Consider the following 15,460-nt stretch of genomic DNA (forward strand, 5'->3'; position numbering starts at 1 on the left):
CAAATTATAACCCGAAGAGAAAACAGAGCCTAATCCTCATAGTTAAGAAAAGAAACACAGGCTTTAAAGATCTAGCCTCTTGTAGCATTTGCTTGCCTCCTTTTCCAAGAAAAACAAAAAGAGAGAGAGAAAGAAAGATCTGTTCATTGTGCTGGCCAATGACACATAGAAGAAAAACCCAGAAATCAGTTTTGAGTATAGTATATGGACACTGGGTAAAAAGGATACTGCTTCCAAACACAACAGAGCAGCAGCAGCTCTGCTGAACAACAGTGGACACAAATGCCCAACAGTAATTACTGCTGCTGCTGCTGCTCATAGCTAACATTTTTTTAGTGTTTGTTATGTGCCAAATGTTGTGCTAAGCTACGGATTATCTCATTTAATTCTCATAGTAATCATATGAGGTCAAAACTATTATTTTATATTTTACAAGTAAAGAAACTGAAGTTTAAGAAAGTTGATTAATTTGCTCAAAGCTATACAGCTAGTAAGTGGCAAAGCCAGAAAACGAACTCCTGTGTGACTTTTAATTTCAAGCCCATGTTACACTACGTTCTCAGTGTGGCAGGGATGGAAGTCTGTATTCAAGTGAAACAGGAGGATGCCCCACTCTTCTGAACTGGCAACTAGACTCAAACAAAGAGATAACACCTGCTATTTGGGAGTAAGAGAGGAAGTTGCTAAAATGAGGCCCAGATGGTTTCTACTTACATTGCAGTAGGGCAGGAAGTCTGAAGTACAAGTCTAAAAAGTTGGATTCAAAAATCACCCTGGTATGTCAATGGGATTGACCCACCCTGATTTTTCAATATAGTGTCTGACAAATGAGATAACACCACAACCCAAAGAGCTCTGAACTGAGTGGAAGGAAAGAGGTTACGTGTGTTTCGTCCCTATTGCAGCTGTTTATTCTACACCAAAAGAATGCAGACCACACGGCAGAGAGAAACAGCCTGCCTGACTCTACGTCAGCCCTAAAGACTTGTATCAGCACAGCCCTACCCACCTTTCCTGGAAAGCTAAAAAATGCCCCTCACAAAAGAAAAGCAATAAGAAGTCCTAAAGCAACAGCTCCCACACAATCGCTTCTGAGACCTACTGATGCCCCACCTCCCCTCAGCCTTTCCCTAAGGCTGACTGCAAGGCTGCAGCCCCATCTTATGGCCATCACAAACTACAGCAAGAAACAAGACAAGGAGATTAGCGTGGGAGAGAAACTCAATCAGACTACAGGAAACCATTTAATCAGCAAAAAATCTGACATTACAGTATAATTCTCTAGGCAGACACCAGGCCTTCTCTCCTCCAATGAAGAGAAGGGGGACTATGGAACTTTTCAGACACACAGCCCAAGGCCCATGCTTGCATTTTATCCATGAAATACAGGCAAACCAAATTCCTGGAACTGATCAACTCAGGAGCAAGAGAGACAGCTGCTTAATATGACTGCTGCTGCTGTAGCATTTCTCTGACAGAGAAGCCCGACAGAATTTAATATTTATTTCTAGGAGCCTTTTGTTTTTTTGGTTTTTTTTAAAGATTTTATTTTTTCCTTTTTCTCCCCAAAGCCCCCTGGTACATAGTTGTATATTCTTCATTGTGGGTCCTTCTAGTTGTGGCACGTGGGATGCTCCCTCAGCGTGGTTTGATGAGCAGTGCCATGTCCGCGCCCAGGATTCGGACCAACGAAACACTGGGCCGCCTGCAGCGGAGCGCGCGAACTTAACCACTCGGCCACGGGGCCAGCCCCGAGCCTTTTGTTTTTTAAACTTCTGCATATGTCGAACAAATGAGGCCTTCATTTCCTTCTCCATTCCAGAGGAACACTGGTCTAGGAAAGGAGCAGAGGGATTTCAGCAAGGTAGACCTAGGCTCAAATTCCCAGCTCTGTTAACTTGGTAACTAAGTAACTTGCTAGGTCTTTCAGTTTCCTTACCTGTAAATGTGGATCCTACCATCTACTTAATGGGGTTGTAGAGAGGGTTAAAGAGATAACGTCTATAAAGTGCTGGCCTCAGTGCCTGGTCTACAGTAAATCCCTTTTCTTCCATTACTGGAGCTAAAATGTATGAGACACTTCACCTCCACCACCACCACCACCACCACCACTACCAGGGTCTTAATATACTCTTTTTCCTGACTAGGCTCTAGGTAGATATGTTCCAAGGTCCAACCTTGGGTGCTTGTTTTTCTTCATAGAGGCTCTGCTTCCACTATTTTACTAAGCCAGTTAACGCTGATCACCAGGACTTTCCCTTGGACCATTTTCTCATCTAGCCCGAGCTCTTAACATGGCCCGCTGCTTCTGGGAAAGCAGACTTCTAGGGCCGATGTATTCTTCATGTCTTCTCCTTCCGCTCTTTCCAGCTAACTGTTTACTGCCATATGTCTCCCAGAGAGACAACCAGAGTGAAAGACTCCAGAGTGATAGAGCTCATTCATTCATTCCACAAACACAAATGGTGCCTCATCTAAATGCCAAGCACTAAGTGCTATAAAGTGCACAAAAGTGTAAACCTCAAGTCTACCCAGTTAAGATCACCCTCTGCCTGAACTCCGATTTTTTTTTATTTCAGAGTGCTAGAAATACATTAATATTTACGAAATATTTGAGAGTTGGAAAGCTAATTTTGTCAGATTCTGACTCTCAAGAACTTATTTTTTAGAAAAACTATAAATCCTAACATGTACCTCAAAACAGGTTTGGATAAAACTAAGGGACAAGAAATCCTATTATTAGTATCTGAATGTGTAACCCAAAAAGTCAGTTGGTCTCTGTGTTTCAGTTTGTTCATCTGAATAATGGGCACAGGAAAACAGACATCACAGTCTATTTATCCAGTCTACCTACCCTACAGCTTTGAGAAGATCAAATTCACAAAATATCCATTCACTTAAATAGTTATTGAGTGCCTGTTCTAAGCCAGGCAAAGAAGAGAACAAAAGAGACAAAATCCCAGACAAAATCCCTGCCATTGTTAAGCTTGCATCCTAGTATAGTGATCCAAACAACAAATAAACATGTCAAACTGTAGTAGGTGTTATCCAACACAACACTGAAGTCATACATTGCTTCTGAAAGCAATCTGGCAAAATAAAGTGTACACCCCAGCAATTCCAGTCCAGGTATCTATGCAAAAAACTCTCTTTCCTATCTGCATAAGGACACATGTACACAGATGGTCACTGCAGAAACAAATGCCTTTTTCATACAGTTAAATAATAGGCTGCAAATAATAGCTGTGTTGCACAGCTGCAGGGGGCTCCACTCACATTATAGTCTATGTAAATTAGTCAGGATGAACAAATCAGGTCCTCTTTTATCAACACAGATAAACCTCAAAAACAAGGTTAGTAAAAAAACAAAGCAGGATATATAGAAGACACCATTTGTGTCAAATAGAAACATATACACACAACAGCCCATCTTGTTTAGGAATACCTCCTGTTGTAAAGGTACAGAAGCATATGTATACTGGAATGATACACATCAGCTTCCAGACAGTATTTATCTATGGGGCAAAGGGAGCAAGAATGTTGACTGTATCTGAAATGTTTTATTTCTTTAAAGAGAAAGAGAAAATCTGAAGCAAATATAACAAAATATTAGCATCTGTTTAATTTGCAAGGTGACTACACAATAAGAGCTGTTATATACTTTTCTGAGTACTTGAAATTCTCTAAAATTTGAAATAATTAAAAACTTAAAATAAAAAGAACCCCTAGATTTAGCTCCCATTTAGCACATATCTTTTTAATACATGTTAAAACACTTTGGAAACCATAAACTTCTTTATAAAGTTATCAATACTACCAGTCTCATCAGTAGTAGCAAATTTTATTCTGGAAGCAGCCTCTTGTTCAACTGAATACTCCCTTGAGATGACAACCACCACCTATATCTATATCTACATCATTATTCTACTTCATTAGCACCAATAACAGAAATTGACTATAATAACTATTTTACTGATCCCCTAACATTTGATAGTTCTACTCTTAATTTCTAATTCATTTTATGTAGCACGTGCTCTTGGTGAGAAGAGCAAAACAGAAGCTCCATAATAAAAGACTAGAAAACCACAACGATAAATAACTAGCAGGAGGTGTGTCATATCCTGTCTGAAGCAAGACAAGGAGGATGGAGCCTTTCTATAATCCTTTATCGGCCAACTGAAAGCTTTACAGGCAGGGAACCTTTCCCCACACTCCCAAACACTTAGCTAATATAGGCAAACACCAAGCCTTCAAGAACAGCAAGAAAGGAATTAGTAGTTAGTTGCATCTGGGAAAATAATCTGGCAGCAGAGCTTCCCTCTAAGAAAAGACAAAATAGGCATTCAGCTATGCTGAAATAGCAAACAAAAAAGCAGGTAGCCAATATCCACGCAGAAAACAAACTAAGCCAAAGCAGTATTTTATCTTCCAGTAAAATTGGTAACAGGGCAGAAAACAGTGGGCTAGGTCAAAAACCCTGGAAGTTATAAGATCCATTAATAATTACAACACGTTGCTACTAATAATTGCTGCCAATTATTGAGTACATACTGTGTTCCATCCCCCTGTCCCATACCTCCCTGATTCTTTTTTTTTTTTTTTTTTTTGAGGAAGATTAGCCCTCAGCTAACTACTGCCAGTCCTCCTCTTTTTGCTGAGGAAGCCTGGCTCTGAGCTAACATCCGTACCCATCTTCCTCTAGTGTATACGTGGGACGCCTACCACAGCATGGCTGCCAAGCAGTGCCATGTCCGCACCCGGGATCTGAACCAGCGAACCCCGGGCCGCCGAGAAGCAGAACGTGCGAACTTAACCGCTGCGCCACCGGGCCGGCCCCCCCTGATTCTTTAAACCTCTATCAAGTTAGTTTTTGGTATGTCTCTTCCCATTCCTCTGAATGATACAGTCGAACTGGATTGAGTCTGTGCCTCGTTCAATTTTCTCTCTCTCACAGACTACCTAAGACCTTGCTCATAGCTAGTCCTCAGTAAATGTTTGTGAAATTCACTTAAAGAATACATTTTCCTGCAAATTAAAACCACCAGGAGCTATTATTATACATTATACATTATACTATACAACCCAGTAATCCCACTCCTAGGTATATATCCAAGAGAAATGAAAACGTACATCCACACAAAGACTGGTACTCAAATATTCATAGAAACATTATTTATAATAGCCAAAAAATGAAAACATTCCAAATGTCCATCAATTGCTGAAGAGATAAATAAAATAAATGGTATATTCACACAGAATACTACTCAGCAACAAACAGGAGTGAAGTACTATGGATACATGCTACAACATGGATGAACCTCAAAAACATGCTAAGTGAAAGAAGCCAGACACAAAAGACCACATATTAAATGATTCCATTTATGTGAAATGTCCAGAATAGGCAAGTCTACATAGACAGAATATAGATTAGTGGCTGCCCAAGGCTGGGCATGTGGAATGGAGAATAACTGTAAATGGGCAAGAGGGATCTTACTGAGATGATGAAAATGTTCAGAAACTGGATTATGGTGATGGTTGCACAACTCATAAAAATCACTGAATTATACTTAATGAAAATGGGTCAATTTTATGGTATATAAATTATGCCTCAACAAAGTTTTAAGTATTTTCCTAAAATAAACAAGCAACAGAATGATAAACCAAAAAGGTGTTTTTAAAAAGTTGGCTAACTATAGGGAAAAAGAAGAAATAGGATGAAGGGCTCAGAGTTGGAAGCTAGATTTTTCTGAATACACCTTGCACTCACTTTTTAAAATTTCCTTTTGGAACAATGTAAATGGTCTATATAATGTAAAATTTTATCCTGTATCTCCCACAGATGCTACCTAAGACTTTGCTCAGAGCTGAATTTTATTTCCTCTAGAAAGAGCTAACAGGCAATATAGAATGGAGAGATCAGGCTGCTAATACCTGAACCCACTAATCAATCTTAACATGATGAAGAGAGAGACAATAGACATTATGTGCCTCCTGATGTGTAGCAATAAAAGTATACAACTCAACACCACCACCCTTGCCCCCTCCAAAATAAACGAACCTGAATGTCATTGAGCCTTGGGTCTAGATCTAAACCACCAGTTTACACACAATACAACAGGGTGACGGAGGACATTGTTAGAAGACATCCCAGAGACGCCATCAGCACCTTTATAAACCTTATAGGACAAAAGACATCATTTCTTCAACAAATTGCAAGGGGGAGGGATTTAACGCAATATGTGGCACTTGTTTGGAATCTGACTCAAACAAATCATTTTTTTAAATGAGATAACTGGAAAAATCTGAACACTGTTCAGATATCTGATGATTTTAAGAAATTATTTTTACAGTGTTATAATATTGTGGTTTGCTTAAAGAAGAGTCTTTATCTTTCAGAGATAAACATTGAAATTTTTTTTTTTGTTTTGAGGAAGATTAGCCCTGAGCTAACATCTGTACCAATCTTCCTCTATTTTACATGTGGGCCCTCCTCCTGGTTATGTCTTCACATGACCTTTCCTGGGTGCCTACATGAAGAGAAAGAGATCTCAAGTCTTTTCATCTTTTCATAAGGGCATTAATCCCTTATAATTATGGAGGCTCCACTCACATGACCTCATCTAAACTTAATTACCTCCCACAGGCCCCACCTCCACATACCATCACATGAGTGGTGTAAGTCAGAGCCTGGGATCCAAACCCCTGAACCCTGGCAGCTGAAGCAGAGTACACCAAACTTAACCACCAGGCCCCGGGTGGTCCCCAACACTGAAATATTTATAGATGAAATTATATGAAGTCTGGGATTTTTTTCAAAATAACCTACTGGGGCTTGAGAAGTGGATCAGGATACAGACAAAATAATACTGGCCATGATTTAATAATTGTTGAGCTAGGTGATGGGTACACGGTAGTTCTTCATACTGTTTTCTCTACTTTTATAAATATTTGAAATTTTTTGTAACAAATTTTTAAAGAGAGAGAGAAAACATTTTCCTGATGGAGCTATTGAAGAAAGGAACAGCTCCCTTATATCCATCTCCTCCCTTATCTCCTCCTTTAATTAAAGTTTTAATTAACCAATTCAGTTTTCATTCCTTGGTCCCCGAGTTTCCTTTTTAAAGAGACTTAGTTGCAATCAGGGTAAATAGAAACACAGTGGACAGACTTCTCTCACCTCACACCTACAAGACCAAGGTTGGGCACTCACAGTGAGGGCAGGATTGTGGCGAAAATACAAACAAAAAGGTTTCTCAAAAAAAACTCCTCTGTTCATAAGGGCTCCAAGGGGGTAACTCCAGTCCTCCATGAAAGCGCAACAAAGTTCTTGTTCCCACCCTGCCGAGGTACACTTGCCAAGTTAGTGTTCCTGGTTATCCCTGTATCCAAAGCATGTCTGAGTACACCCTGTGCTTCCACAAAAATACACATTACCTCCACACTCTCCTAACCCTACCCATGCTGCCGATTGCTGGCATTAGCTCCAAACCAGAGTCCCAACATACAAGCCCTAAACTCAGAATTTTCTCAGGTTCTTAGGAATTCTGGGACACCTGCTCTTCTGCCTTCAACCAGCAGATGGTGCTCACCCCTCAATTAGGACATCACAGCGGCCTCAGCCCCTAGAGTCAGGGCTTTGAGAAATGATATTAGCCTTCTTTTCCTACCTGCCCAAGTGCTCCCTCTAATCTGTCAGCTTCATGTACAGCAATGGGGTGTGGGAGAGCTGAGAATCAGTTTTGTGTAGTTGGACTGAAGTGATTCAAGGTAGTCTTTTTATAAAATAGGGCTGTACTTTTCCAATAACAATCCAGACTTGAGTAAGATTTGACTTCCTAGGAAGCAGGGAGCAACAGGAAGGCTGTGTGACCACATGAACACTACCAAGATGTCACTGCTCTTGGGTGTGATGGATGGTACAAGGTTACACTTGCGAGAACACATACAAACCCAGCTACTAAGGTGCTTGCTATGGACTGAATGTTTGTGTCCTCCCAAAATTCATATGTTGAAGCCCTGACCCCCAATGTAATGGTATTTGGAGGTGAGGCCCTTGGAAGGTAATTAGGTTTAGATGAGGTCATAAGAGTGGAGGCTCCATAACTATAAGGGATTAATGCCATTATAAAAAGACGAAGAGACATGAGATCTCTTTCTCTTCATGCAGGCACCCAGGAAAGGTCACATGAGGACATAACCAGGAGGGCCCTCACCAAGAACCCATGCCGGCACCTTGATCTCTGACTTCCATCCTCCAGAACTATGAGAAACAAAGGTTTGTTGTTTAAGCTACCCCGTCTATGGTATTTTGTTACAGCAGCTGAAACTAAGATGGTGCTACAATTAACCTGACTTGTCTCAAGATCATTAGAGATGAGGAAAAGTCTACATCAAAGCAGGATTACTCCACCCTTCTAAAGCATCAAAACCTCTCATACTCTGAGTCCCTCAAGAGCCATTTTGACTCAGCTGAGCAGACTTTTAATAAACAAACTGCCACTGACAGGGCCAAAATGCAAAGAAGTGAAAAATCCCATTTCATCACGCAAATGATTAGGAAGTTCTGGTTTAGGCTGTTAACAGCCTTGTCTCCAGGCCAATCTTCTTCTTTCCTAACATCCACTCTTACCTTTGGTTCACTGCCAAATACAGAGAAGGAAGCCTCAGTGTGCCCAATGAAGGATACGCCCAAACCAAGCAACAGGGATCCCCAAACTTCACAGCCCCTACCTGGAAGTGCAAAATAATGGTCCAGATCAGGCCCAGGGTCAGCTTGGGGTTGCCATCTGTGATATCATCATTGCGAATATTCACTAGTTTCACCTGAAAAAGAAACAAAAACTGGTCTCAGAGCTCTGTGACTTTTTCTTTTGATTTCAATTTTATAGATTTTCTTCGTTTACATACAGCTAAATTGATTTTTTTGGTGTACAGTTCTGAGTTTTAACACACATATGGATTCATCTAACTACCACCACAATCAGGATAACAGAACAGTTCCATCACCCCAAAAAGGTGACCTCGTCTTGCCCCTTTGTAGTCAAACCCCGTCCCTACCCCTAACTTCTGGCAACCAATGATCTGTTTCCAGTTTCGCTTTTGCCAGGATGTCCTATAAATGGAATCACACAGTATGTAATCTTTTGATATTGGCTTTTTCATTTGGTACAATGCCCTTGAGATCCCCACCCAAGTTGTCCATGTCTCAATAGTTTGCTGCTTCTTTTTTTAACTTTTTATATGACATGATACTTACTTTTTTTTTTGAGGAAGATTAGCCCTGAGCTAACATCTGCCACCAATCCTCCTCTTTTTGCTCAGGAAGACTGGCCCTGAGCTAACATCCATGCCCATCTCCCTCTATTTTATATGTGGGATGCCTGCCACAGCATGGGTTGTCAAGTGGTGCATAGGTCTGCACCTGGGATCCAAGCTGGCAACCCCAGGCTGCCGAAGCGGAATGTGCGAACTTAACTGCTACACTACCAGCTGGCCCAGTTTGCTCCTCTTTACTGCTGAGTAGTATTCCACTGCATTGACATACTACACTATGTTTATCCATTCATCCACTGAAGGATATTTGGGTTGTTTCCAGTTTGGGGCAAGGATGAATAAAGCACCTATAATCACGTCCAGGTTTTCGTGTGAGCATATGCTTTCATTTTTCTAGGGTAAACTTCTAGGAGAGGGATTTCTGGGTCATATGGTATATGTTTAGCTTTATAAGAAACTGCCAAACTCTTTTTCAGCATGACGGTACCATTTTGCACTCGCACCAGCAAAGCAGCCTTGCAAGCACATGGTGCTGTGAGGTGCTCTTTTATTAAGCCATCACAGCCCTGACTTTTTCTTTCTTTCCCAAGGTTAAGAGAGAGAGATGCCTCTTCTCCCTCACCAGTCTTTGGCCTGCTCTTGCCTCCATTTTCCCTCCTTTGTCAGAGATATCCCCACTTGCTCATGCTTCCCACAGCATCTGCTTTACTCCTAAAACTTCATTTCAATAACACAATGTGCACAGACATACTGGCCCCCCAGCTCCCACCCCCTCTAGGGTGACCAAGTGTCCCCAAATGTTGGAAATTGAGGGGTTTCCTAGGACATGGGATTTTCAGTGCTGAAACCGAGAGTGGCCCAGGAAAACCCCCTATTTCCACCTCAACCCCTGTGAGCCTCTTCTCTCAGAACCTCAGAGTTCCTGTTCAGTTGTGGCAAACTGTGCTTGAGCTGCCCTCCCTTTATCTCTTCAATTAAACTGAAATCTGTGTGTCTTTAAAAAGCCCTAGTGACCTCAAACAGAAGCCTCACTTCTCCCTTACACTAACGGTGACTGGTACTATAGCCTGAATGCGTGTGTCCCTCCAAAACTCACACGTTAAATCCTAACATCCAATCTTATGGTATTTAGAGGTGAGGCATTTGGGGTGATTAGTTTATGAGGGTGGAGCTCTCAGGAAGGGATTAGTGCCCTTATAAAAGAGACCTCAGAGAGCTCCCTCGCTCCTTCTGTCATGTGAGGACACAGCTAAGAGACAGCCATGTCTGAACCAGGATCTCATCAGACACCAAATCTGCCTTGATCTGGACTTCCTAGCCTCCAGAACTATGAGAAATAAACTTGTGTTGTTTGTAAGCCATCTAGTCTATGGTATTTTTGTTATTGCAACCTGAGTGACTAAGCCATCTGGGCAAGTTCTTTTCCTTTTCTATATCTCAGTCTCATCTTCTGTGTATTGAGGGTGGGAAATGCTGCCCTTCCAGTCTGAGAATGTAGTTTTTCTAATCACGAACAACCCATAGTTGGCAGGTTGGCAGTATCAGCCAAGTCCATATTCCTCACTCCCACCTCTGTCAGCTTTCCCCTTTTATTCTGAAGTCTACCTCCGTTGGCCAAACCACCTTCCAATCACCACTACCCCTTTCCTTGATGACTTCAGCACCTAACTGCTATTATTCTCCTTTCCTACCTCAGCTTCTACCATCTTTCCTGGCAATTTTAACACTCCTCACAATGACCTAAGCATCACCCTATCTGCACAATTTGTCTGCCTTCTCAAACCTGATGACTCATTTTCACTCTACTCTAGATACCACACAGCAAGAACTGTCCTAGAGTTCTCCCTGCCCATCTCTGAGTCCATTGTTCTTACCTGCCCACACTTTCATTCTACCATAGTAACCACATCTCCTTTTGGTCCTTATGTAGACTTCTAGCTAATCAATTCTTCTCAATTTACCTTGTTCATTAAGACCCCCTCTGGCTTCCTCTAACTCCACACACAGACATTTCAATGCTGCTTTCTCCAGTATCCTAAACACTTCTCCTACCACTTTTCATTTGTCAATTTATTTCAACAAATATTTATTAAGTGCCAATTATGGACCATTCATTAAGACAGGAGAAGATAAAAAGGTTAAGAGCATATTCCCTGTCCTCACAGGGTGTATAGCGCATCAGAGCAAACAGAAAAACAAAAATAAAGTAATAAATGTTATATTAGAAGCAAACTGCTATGGAGCACACAGAAAGAGAATTTCCCAAGTTAATGAGAACTTCTGATAAGAGTGACAAAAATGAACTAACTCCAAAAATATGCATACCATTGAATGTCATCTTGACCCATGCTGTTGCCTGGCAACTGTAGCTATACCAAATATTTTCCATACAACTCTCTCTAATCAGATGAGCTCTCTGCCTCCCTCATCCATCTTCCTCTCCACCACAAACCATATCTGTATCTCTGTCCCTCCTTCCTTCCTTCTCCCTGTATATCAGAAAAAGAGGCATTTTTCTTTTCTTTTTGAAAGAAAAACCACACCAGCTGGGCTCTGGATCTCATTCCTCAGTCCCTGGACTTAGTTCCATCAGTTAGGAAGCAATGGGAGGAAGGATGGTGTGTAGAAAACAGCATGGAGAGTGGAAGAAGCATTAAACTACATGTCAGGAACCTGGGTTGAAGACCCAGCTCCTCTGTAACTCGTGTGATTTGGGGCAGGCCATTTCACCTGTCTAGATCTCAGTGTCCTTATCTGTAAAATAAAGAAACTGGACTATCAGATCTCTAAGGTATTTTCCAGGTCTAACAGTCTCTGACTCTGAACACTCCTCCTCACTCTCATTTTCAGTCTTCCTCTCTTCACTGGCTTCTCCTCCTATGTCTAAAAATGTTTTGCTGTCTTCCTTCCTCATCTAGAGAGGAAAAAACTTCTTTCCCCTTCTTACATCCAGGTCTACCACAATCTAAATACTTTTCTGCTCTATGAAGACTGTTCTCTTAAGTCACCAATGCTTAACAGCTAAGCCCCTTCCTTCCAGCCTGATGTGGCACCACCCCCTCATCTAGTTCTCATGATGACATAGCATTCTGGATTTCCCTCCTGCTGGGTGCTGTACCTCTCTTCCATCTTCTTTGCTGGTTTATTTCTCATCTTCCTTTTGACCTCCACCTAAGGTGTGTCCACAAGGTTCACTTTAGCAGCTTGCTCTTCTCTATTAACACTCGCCTCTCAGGGAGGCCACAAGGTCTATGCAAGGATGACCAAATGATTTGTCCAACCATAACACAATTGCTCACCAGCAAGCAAGACTCAGAACTGGGTCAGTCAGATTTTGCAACTACTGAGGGCTCACTAAGGGTACTGAGAACATTCCTAATGAGGGACCCAATGCCAACATGACCTGGCAGAATGGGAGCACATGGGATATTCTTACCTGTCGCTGCTTTAGGAAGTCCAGGGCAATCTGCACATTCTGCAGCCTATGAAAACGCATCCTGCCCTTTTCCCGGGGCTGCAAACAAACAAAAAAGGGACATTAATTTTAACTACACCAATTTACCCACACAGACCCCGTTCCTCTTTCTTTCCAAGGACTCAAAGACCACAAAGAAGTCCTCATGGTTGAAGCCAGGCGTGGGAGGATTACATAAAGCACTCCTCAACAGCAGGACCTGTGTGTGTTTCACCATGCTTTCTAAGACCTCCAAAATGCCTCGTTTACCCCTATGCATCCTGTGAACACACAGCATGTTTTGACTGCAAATGCTGGATCAGCGCTGCAGCTTCTCTACAGGTTCTTCGTAGCCACACGTGGCAGAACTTGATTCTGGATGTGAGGTTAATGGGAACAAACACTTTGGCTCTATGGCTCCTAAACTCACAGTTAAGAGCTATTGTAAGGGAAGGGTGGAAAGTTCCAATTGCATACTGCACAGTAATGGACAGAGCCAATCTTACAGCAAACCTGGCAAAAGAAGCCAGAGGTAGCTAATTTTATACTGGTTTTATGAGGAGTTACACATGCTCAATAAACAAGTGAAAAAAATCCAAAATGAGAGGCAAAAATCAGGAAGAAACCTATTTTCCAGGAAGGTAGATGTCAATGTAGGGAGGCTACCGTTTTCCTCAGTATGAAATATCCAGAGCAAACAAAATCTTGTACGGCTATTCAACATGATACTTTAAAGAAGGGTATTTTCTGCCAGGCACTCAATCCTGCATGTCATACAAGCTGCCAGAGAGAAGACCATCTCCATCCGGTGCCTCTAATGCCATGTCCACAGTTCAATTACTATCCATCCAAAAGTACATGAGATCTGTTTGCCCAACAAGTACATGCAGGGATGGCCAACTACCTCTGGAATGTTTTCTTGGGCTCACTTTCCAATGTTGCTTTTATTTTACCAAAACTGGGACTAAAACCTCTCTCACTAGATTATATCTAGTTCATTTGTAAGTGTCGAATTGGTACTAATTAAAGGTTGATAAAACATAAGGTTGCAGGCCAGCCCTGGTGGCCTAGTAGTTTGGTTTGGTGCGCTCCACTTTGGCAGGCTGGGTATGATTCCTGGGTGTGGACCTACACTACTCATCTGTTACTGGCCATGCTGTGGTGGAAGCTCACATACCAAAAAAAGAGGAAGATTGGAAGCGGATGTTAGCTCAGGGTAAATCTTCCTCAGTAAAAAAAAAAAAAAAAAAAAGGAAATTTATTAAAAAAAAATTATATATATATGATTGCTCTGCTATAGGTGCTCGCACAGAGGAAACATTCCCCCAAGTTGAAATGGGCAAAAAGTAACCCAACACATGGAAAGATAAGGGTGGAAGCATCTCTTTGGCTGCCCCCCCAACACTTCTAAGCAACACTCCCAAACCAGGATAATCTATAGATGATGAGGCCTCTCTGGGATAACTTCCTGAGACAAAGGTTTAGGAAAACTCCTTTTAGCAAGAACCTCTTCTCAGCCATTTCAGCTAAACTAATTGTGAATATGGCTTAGAGGATGACAGAGCCTGTGAAGCTGAAGAGTCCATGGCAATCGGAAGGGAGATCAATGAGGTGAAAAGAGGACTTTAAGAGGACAGGGAATGGGGATATTGCCTAGTCCGTTTCTGGAGAAAAGTCATGGGCTATAATTTAGAGCCTGCAAGCAGGAAATGCCCCTCTTACACACGCTAATCTTTACTCCTATGCACTCTCCACCAAAAATAAGTACTCTTAAGAACATGCAAGTTAAATCTCTGCCCTCCACAGCAACTAGAGATATTATTGACCAAGGCAGAGTATCTTCCATGCAGTGAGTGATTTGCAAACAACAGGCTGTTTTGAAAACAAACGACATGGTGTGTGGTGAGAACCTAGAAGCTAGAGAGGTGGGGAGAGAGTACTAGTTAGTCTGGAGTGTGGAGCCATAAGCAACAAACTGTCATGCTGTCAACTAAACTTTCCACAATTCTGCAATCTGGACTCACACAACACAGCAAGGCCACCAGAAAGCTATGGGTCTCCAGGTCACAAAGGACTTGACACCTCCAAACACCACTATTCTTTTTGTGCCAACCATTCTCAGATAAGCAAAACAACTCCCACTCCAGGATCATCTACTATGGCAAGAGGCACAATTAGTTTTAACCACTTTCTTTGGGACCCAAATTCCCAGGTGGATAGGGAAAAAGGCAACTGGTAACTAAGCTACTTGGAGACCTAGAGAACCTCAGACTCTCTGATGGCCCTGCAGTGCCAGCTGGGAAGCTGGCATCCCCAGGAGGACCTACTACATCATCATCATCTTCCTCCTCCTGCTCCTCGCTGTTTGTATGGCGCCAGGAGGGCATGCTCACCAGACGGAGGGTCTTCAGCCCTGCTGGCTCCTTTGGTCACAAACCAAGGCAAAGAGATGACAGAGTAACAGGAAATTCACAACACAAAAATGAAAAGGAAATGAATGCAATGTTAAAAAAAAAAAAGATTAAAATAAATATGAAAACACCCTTCCATTTCCAAAAAGATGCAAAATCAAATTAACACCCGAGTAGATGGTTATATTAAACTCTTCTTATATTGAAACACATCTTCAGCTCTCGCTGGTCACCTACCCTCTCTGCTTTTGTGAATCAACTAAAGGAGAAAGAGGTAATGAGAATAACCATGAAAGAGATATTTGGATGGTTTTTGGCGAAA

The 15,460-nt window shown here is 41.9% G+C and overlaps 1 protein-coding gene across 19 annotated transcripts in view; it reads right to left on the reverse strand.

The window, feature by feature from the left end:
- MACF1 (microtubule actin crosslinking factor 1) overlaps positions 1–15,460 on the reverse strand; it is a 321,924-nt gene that overhangs the window by 172,726 nt on the left and 133,738 nt on the right. For 13 of the 19 annotated variants that reach the window (XM_070510277.1, XM_070510292.1, XM_070510291.1 and 10 more), the window contains 2 exons: positions 12,710–12,787; positions 8,731–8,823 (listed from right to left, as the gene is read on the reverse strand). In XM_070510277.1, coding sequence (XP_070366378.1) covers positions 8,731–8,823; positions 12,710–12,787 — 171 coding nt within the window. Of the gene's footprint in view, positions 1–8,730; positions 8,824–12,709; positions 12,788–15,054; positions 15,151–15,460 lie in introns of all 19 variants that reach the window. The other 6 variants (XM_070510294.1, XM_070510293.1, XM_070510288.1 and 3 more) reach the window with 1 other exon arrangement.

Source organism: Equus asinus, chromosome 5, assembly GCF_041296235.1.
Source record: "Equus asinus isolate D_3611 breed Donkey chromosome 5, EquAss-T2T_v2, whole genome shotgun sequence".
In the NCBI taxonomy this organism is placed as follows: Eukaryota; Metazoa; Chordata; class Mammalia; order Perissodactyla; family Equidae; genus Equus; species Equus asinus.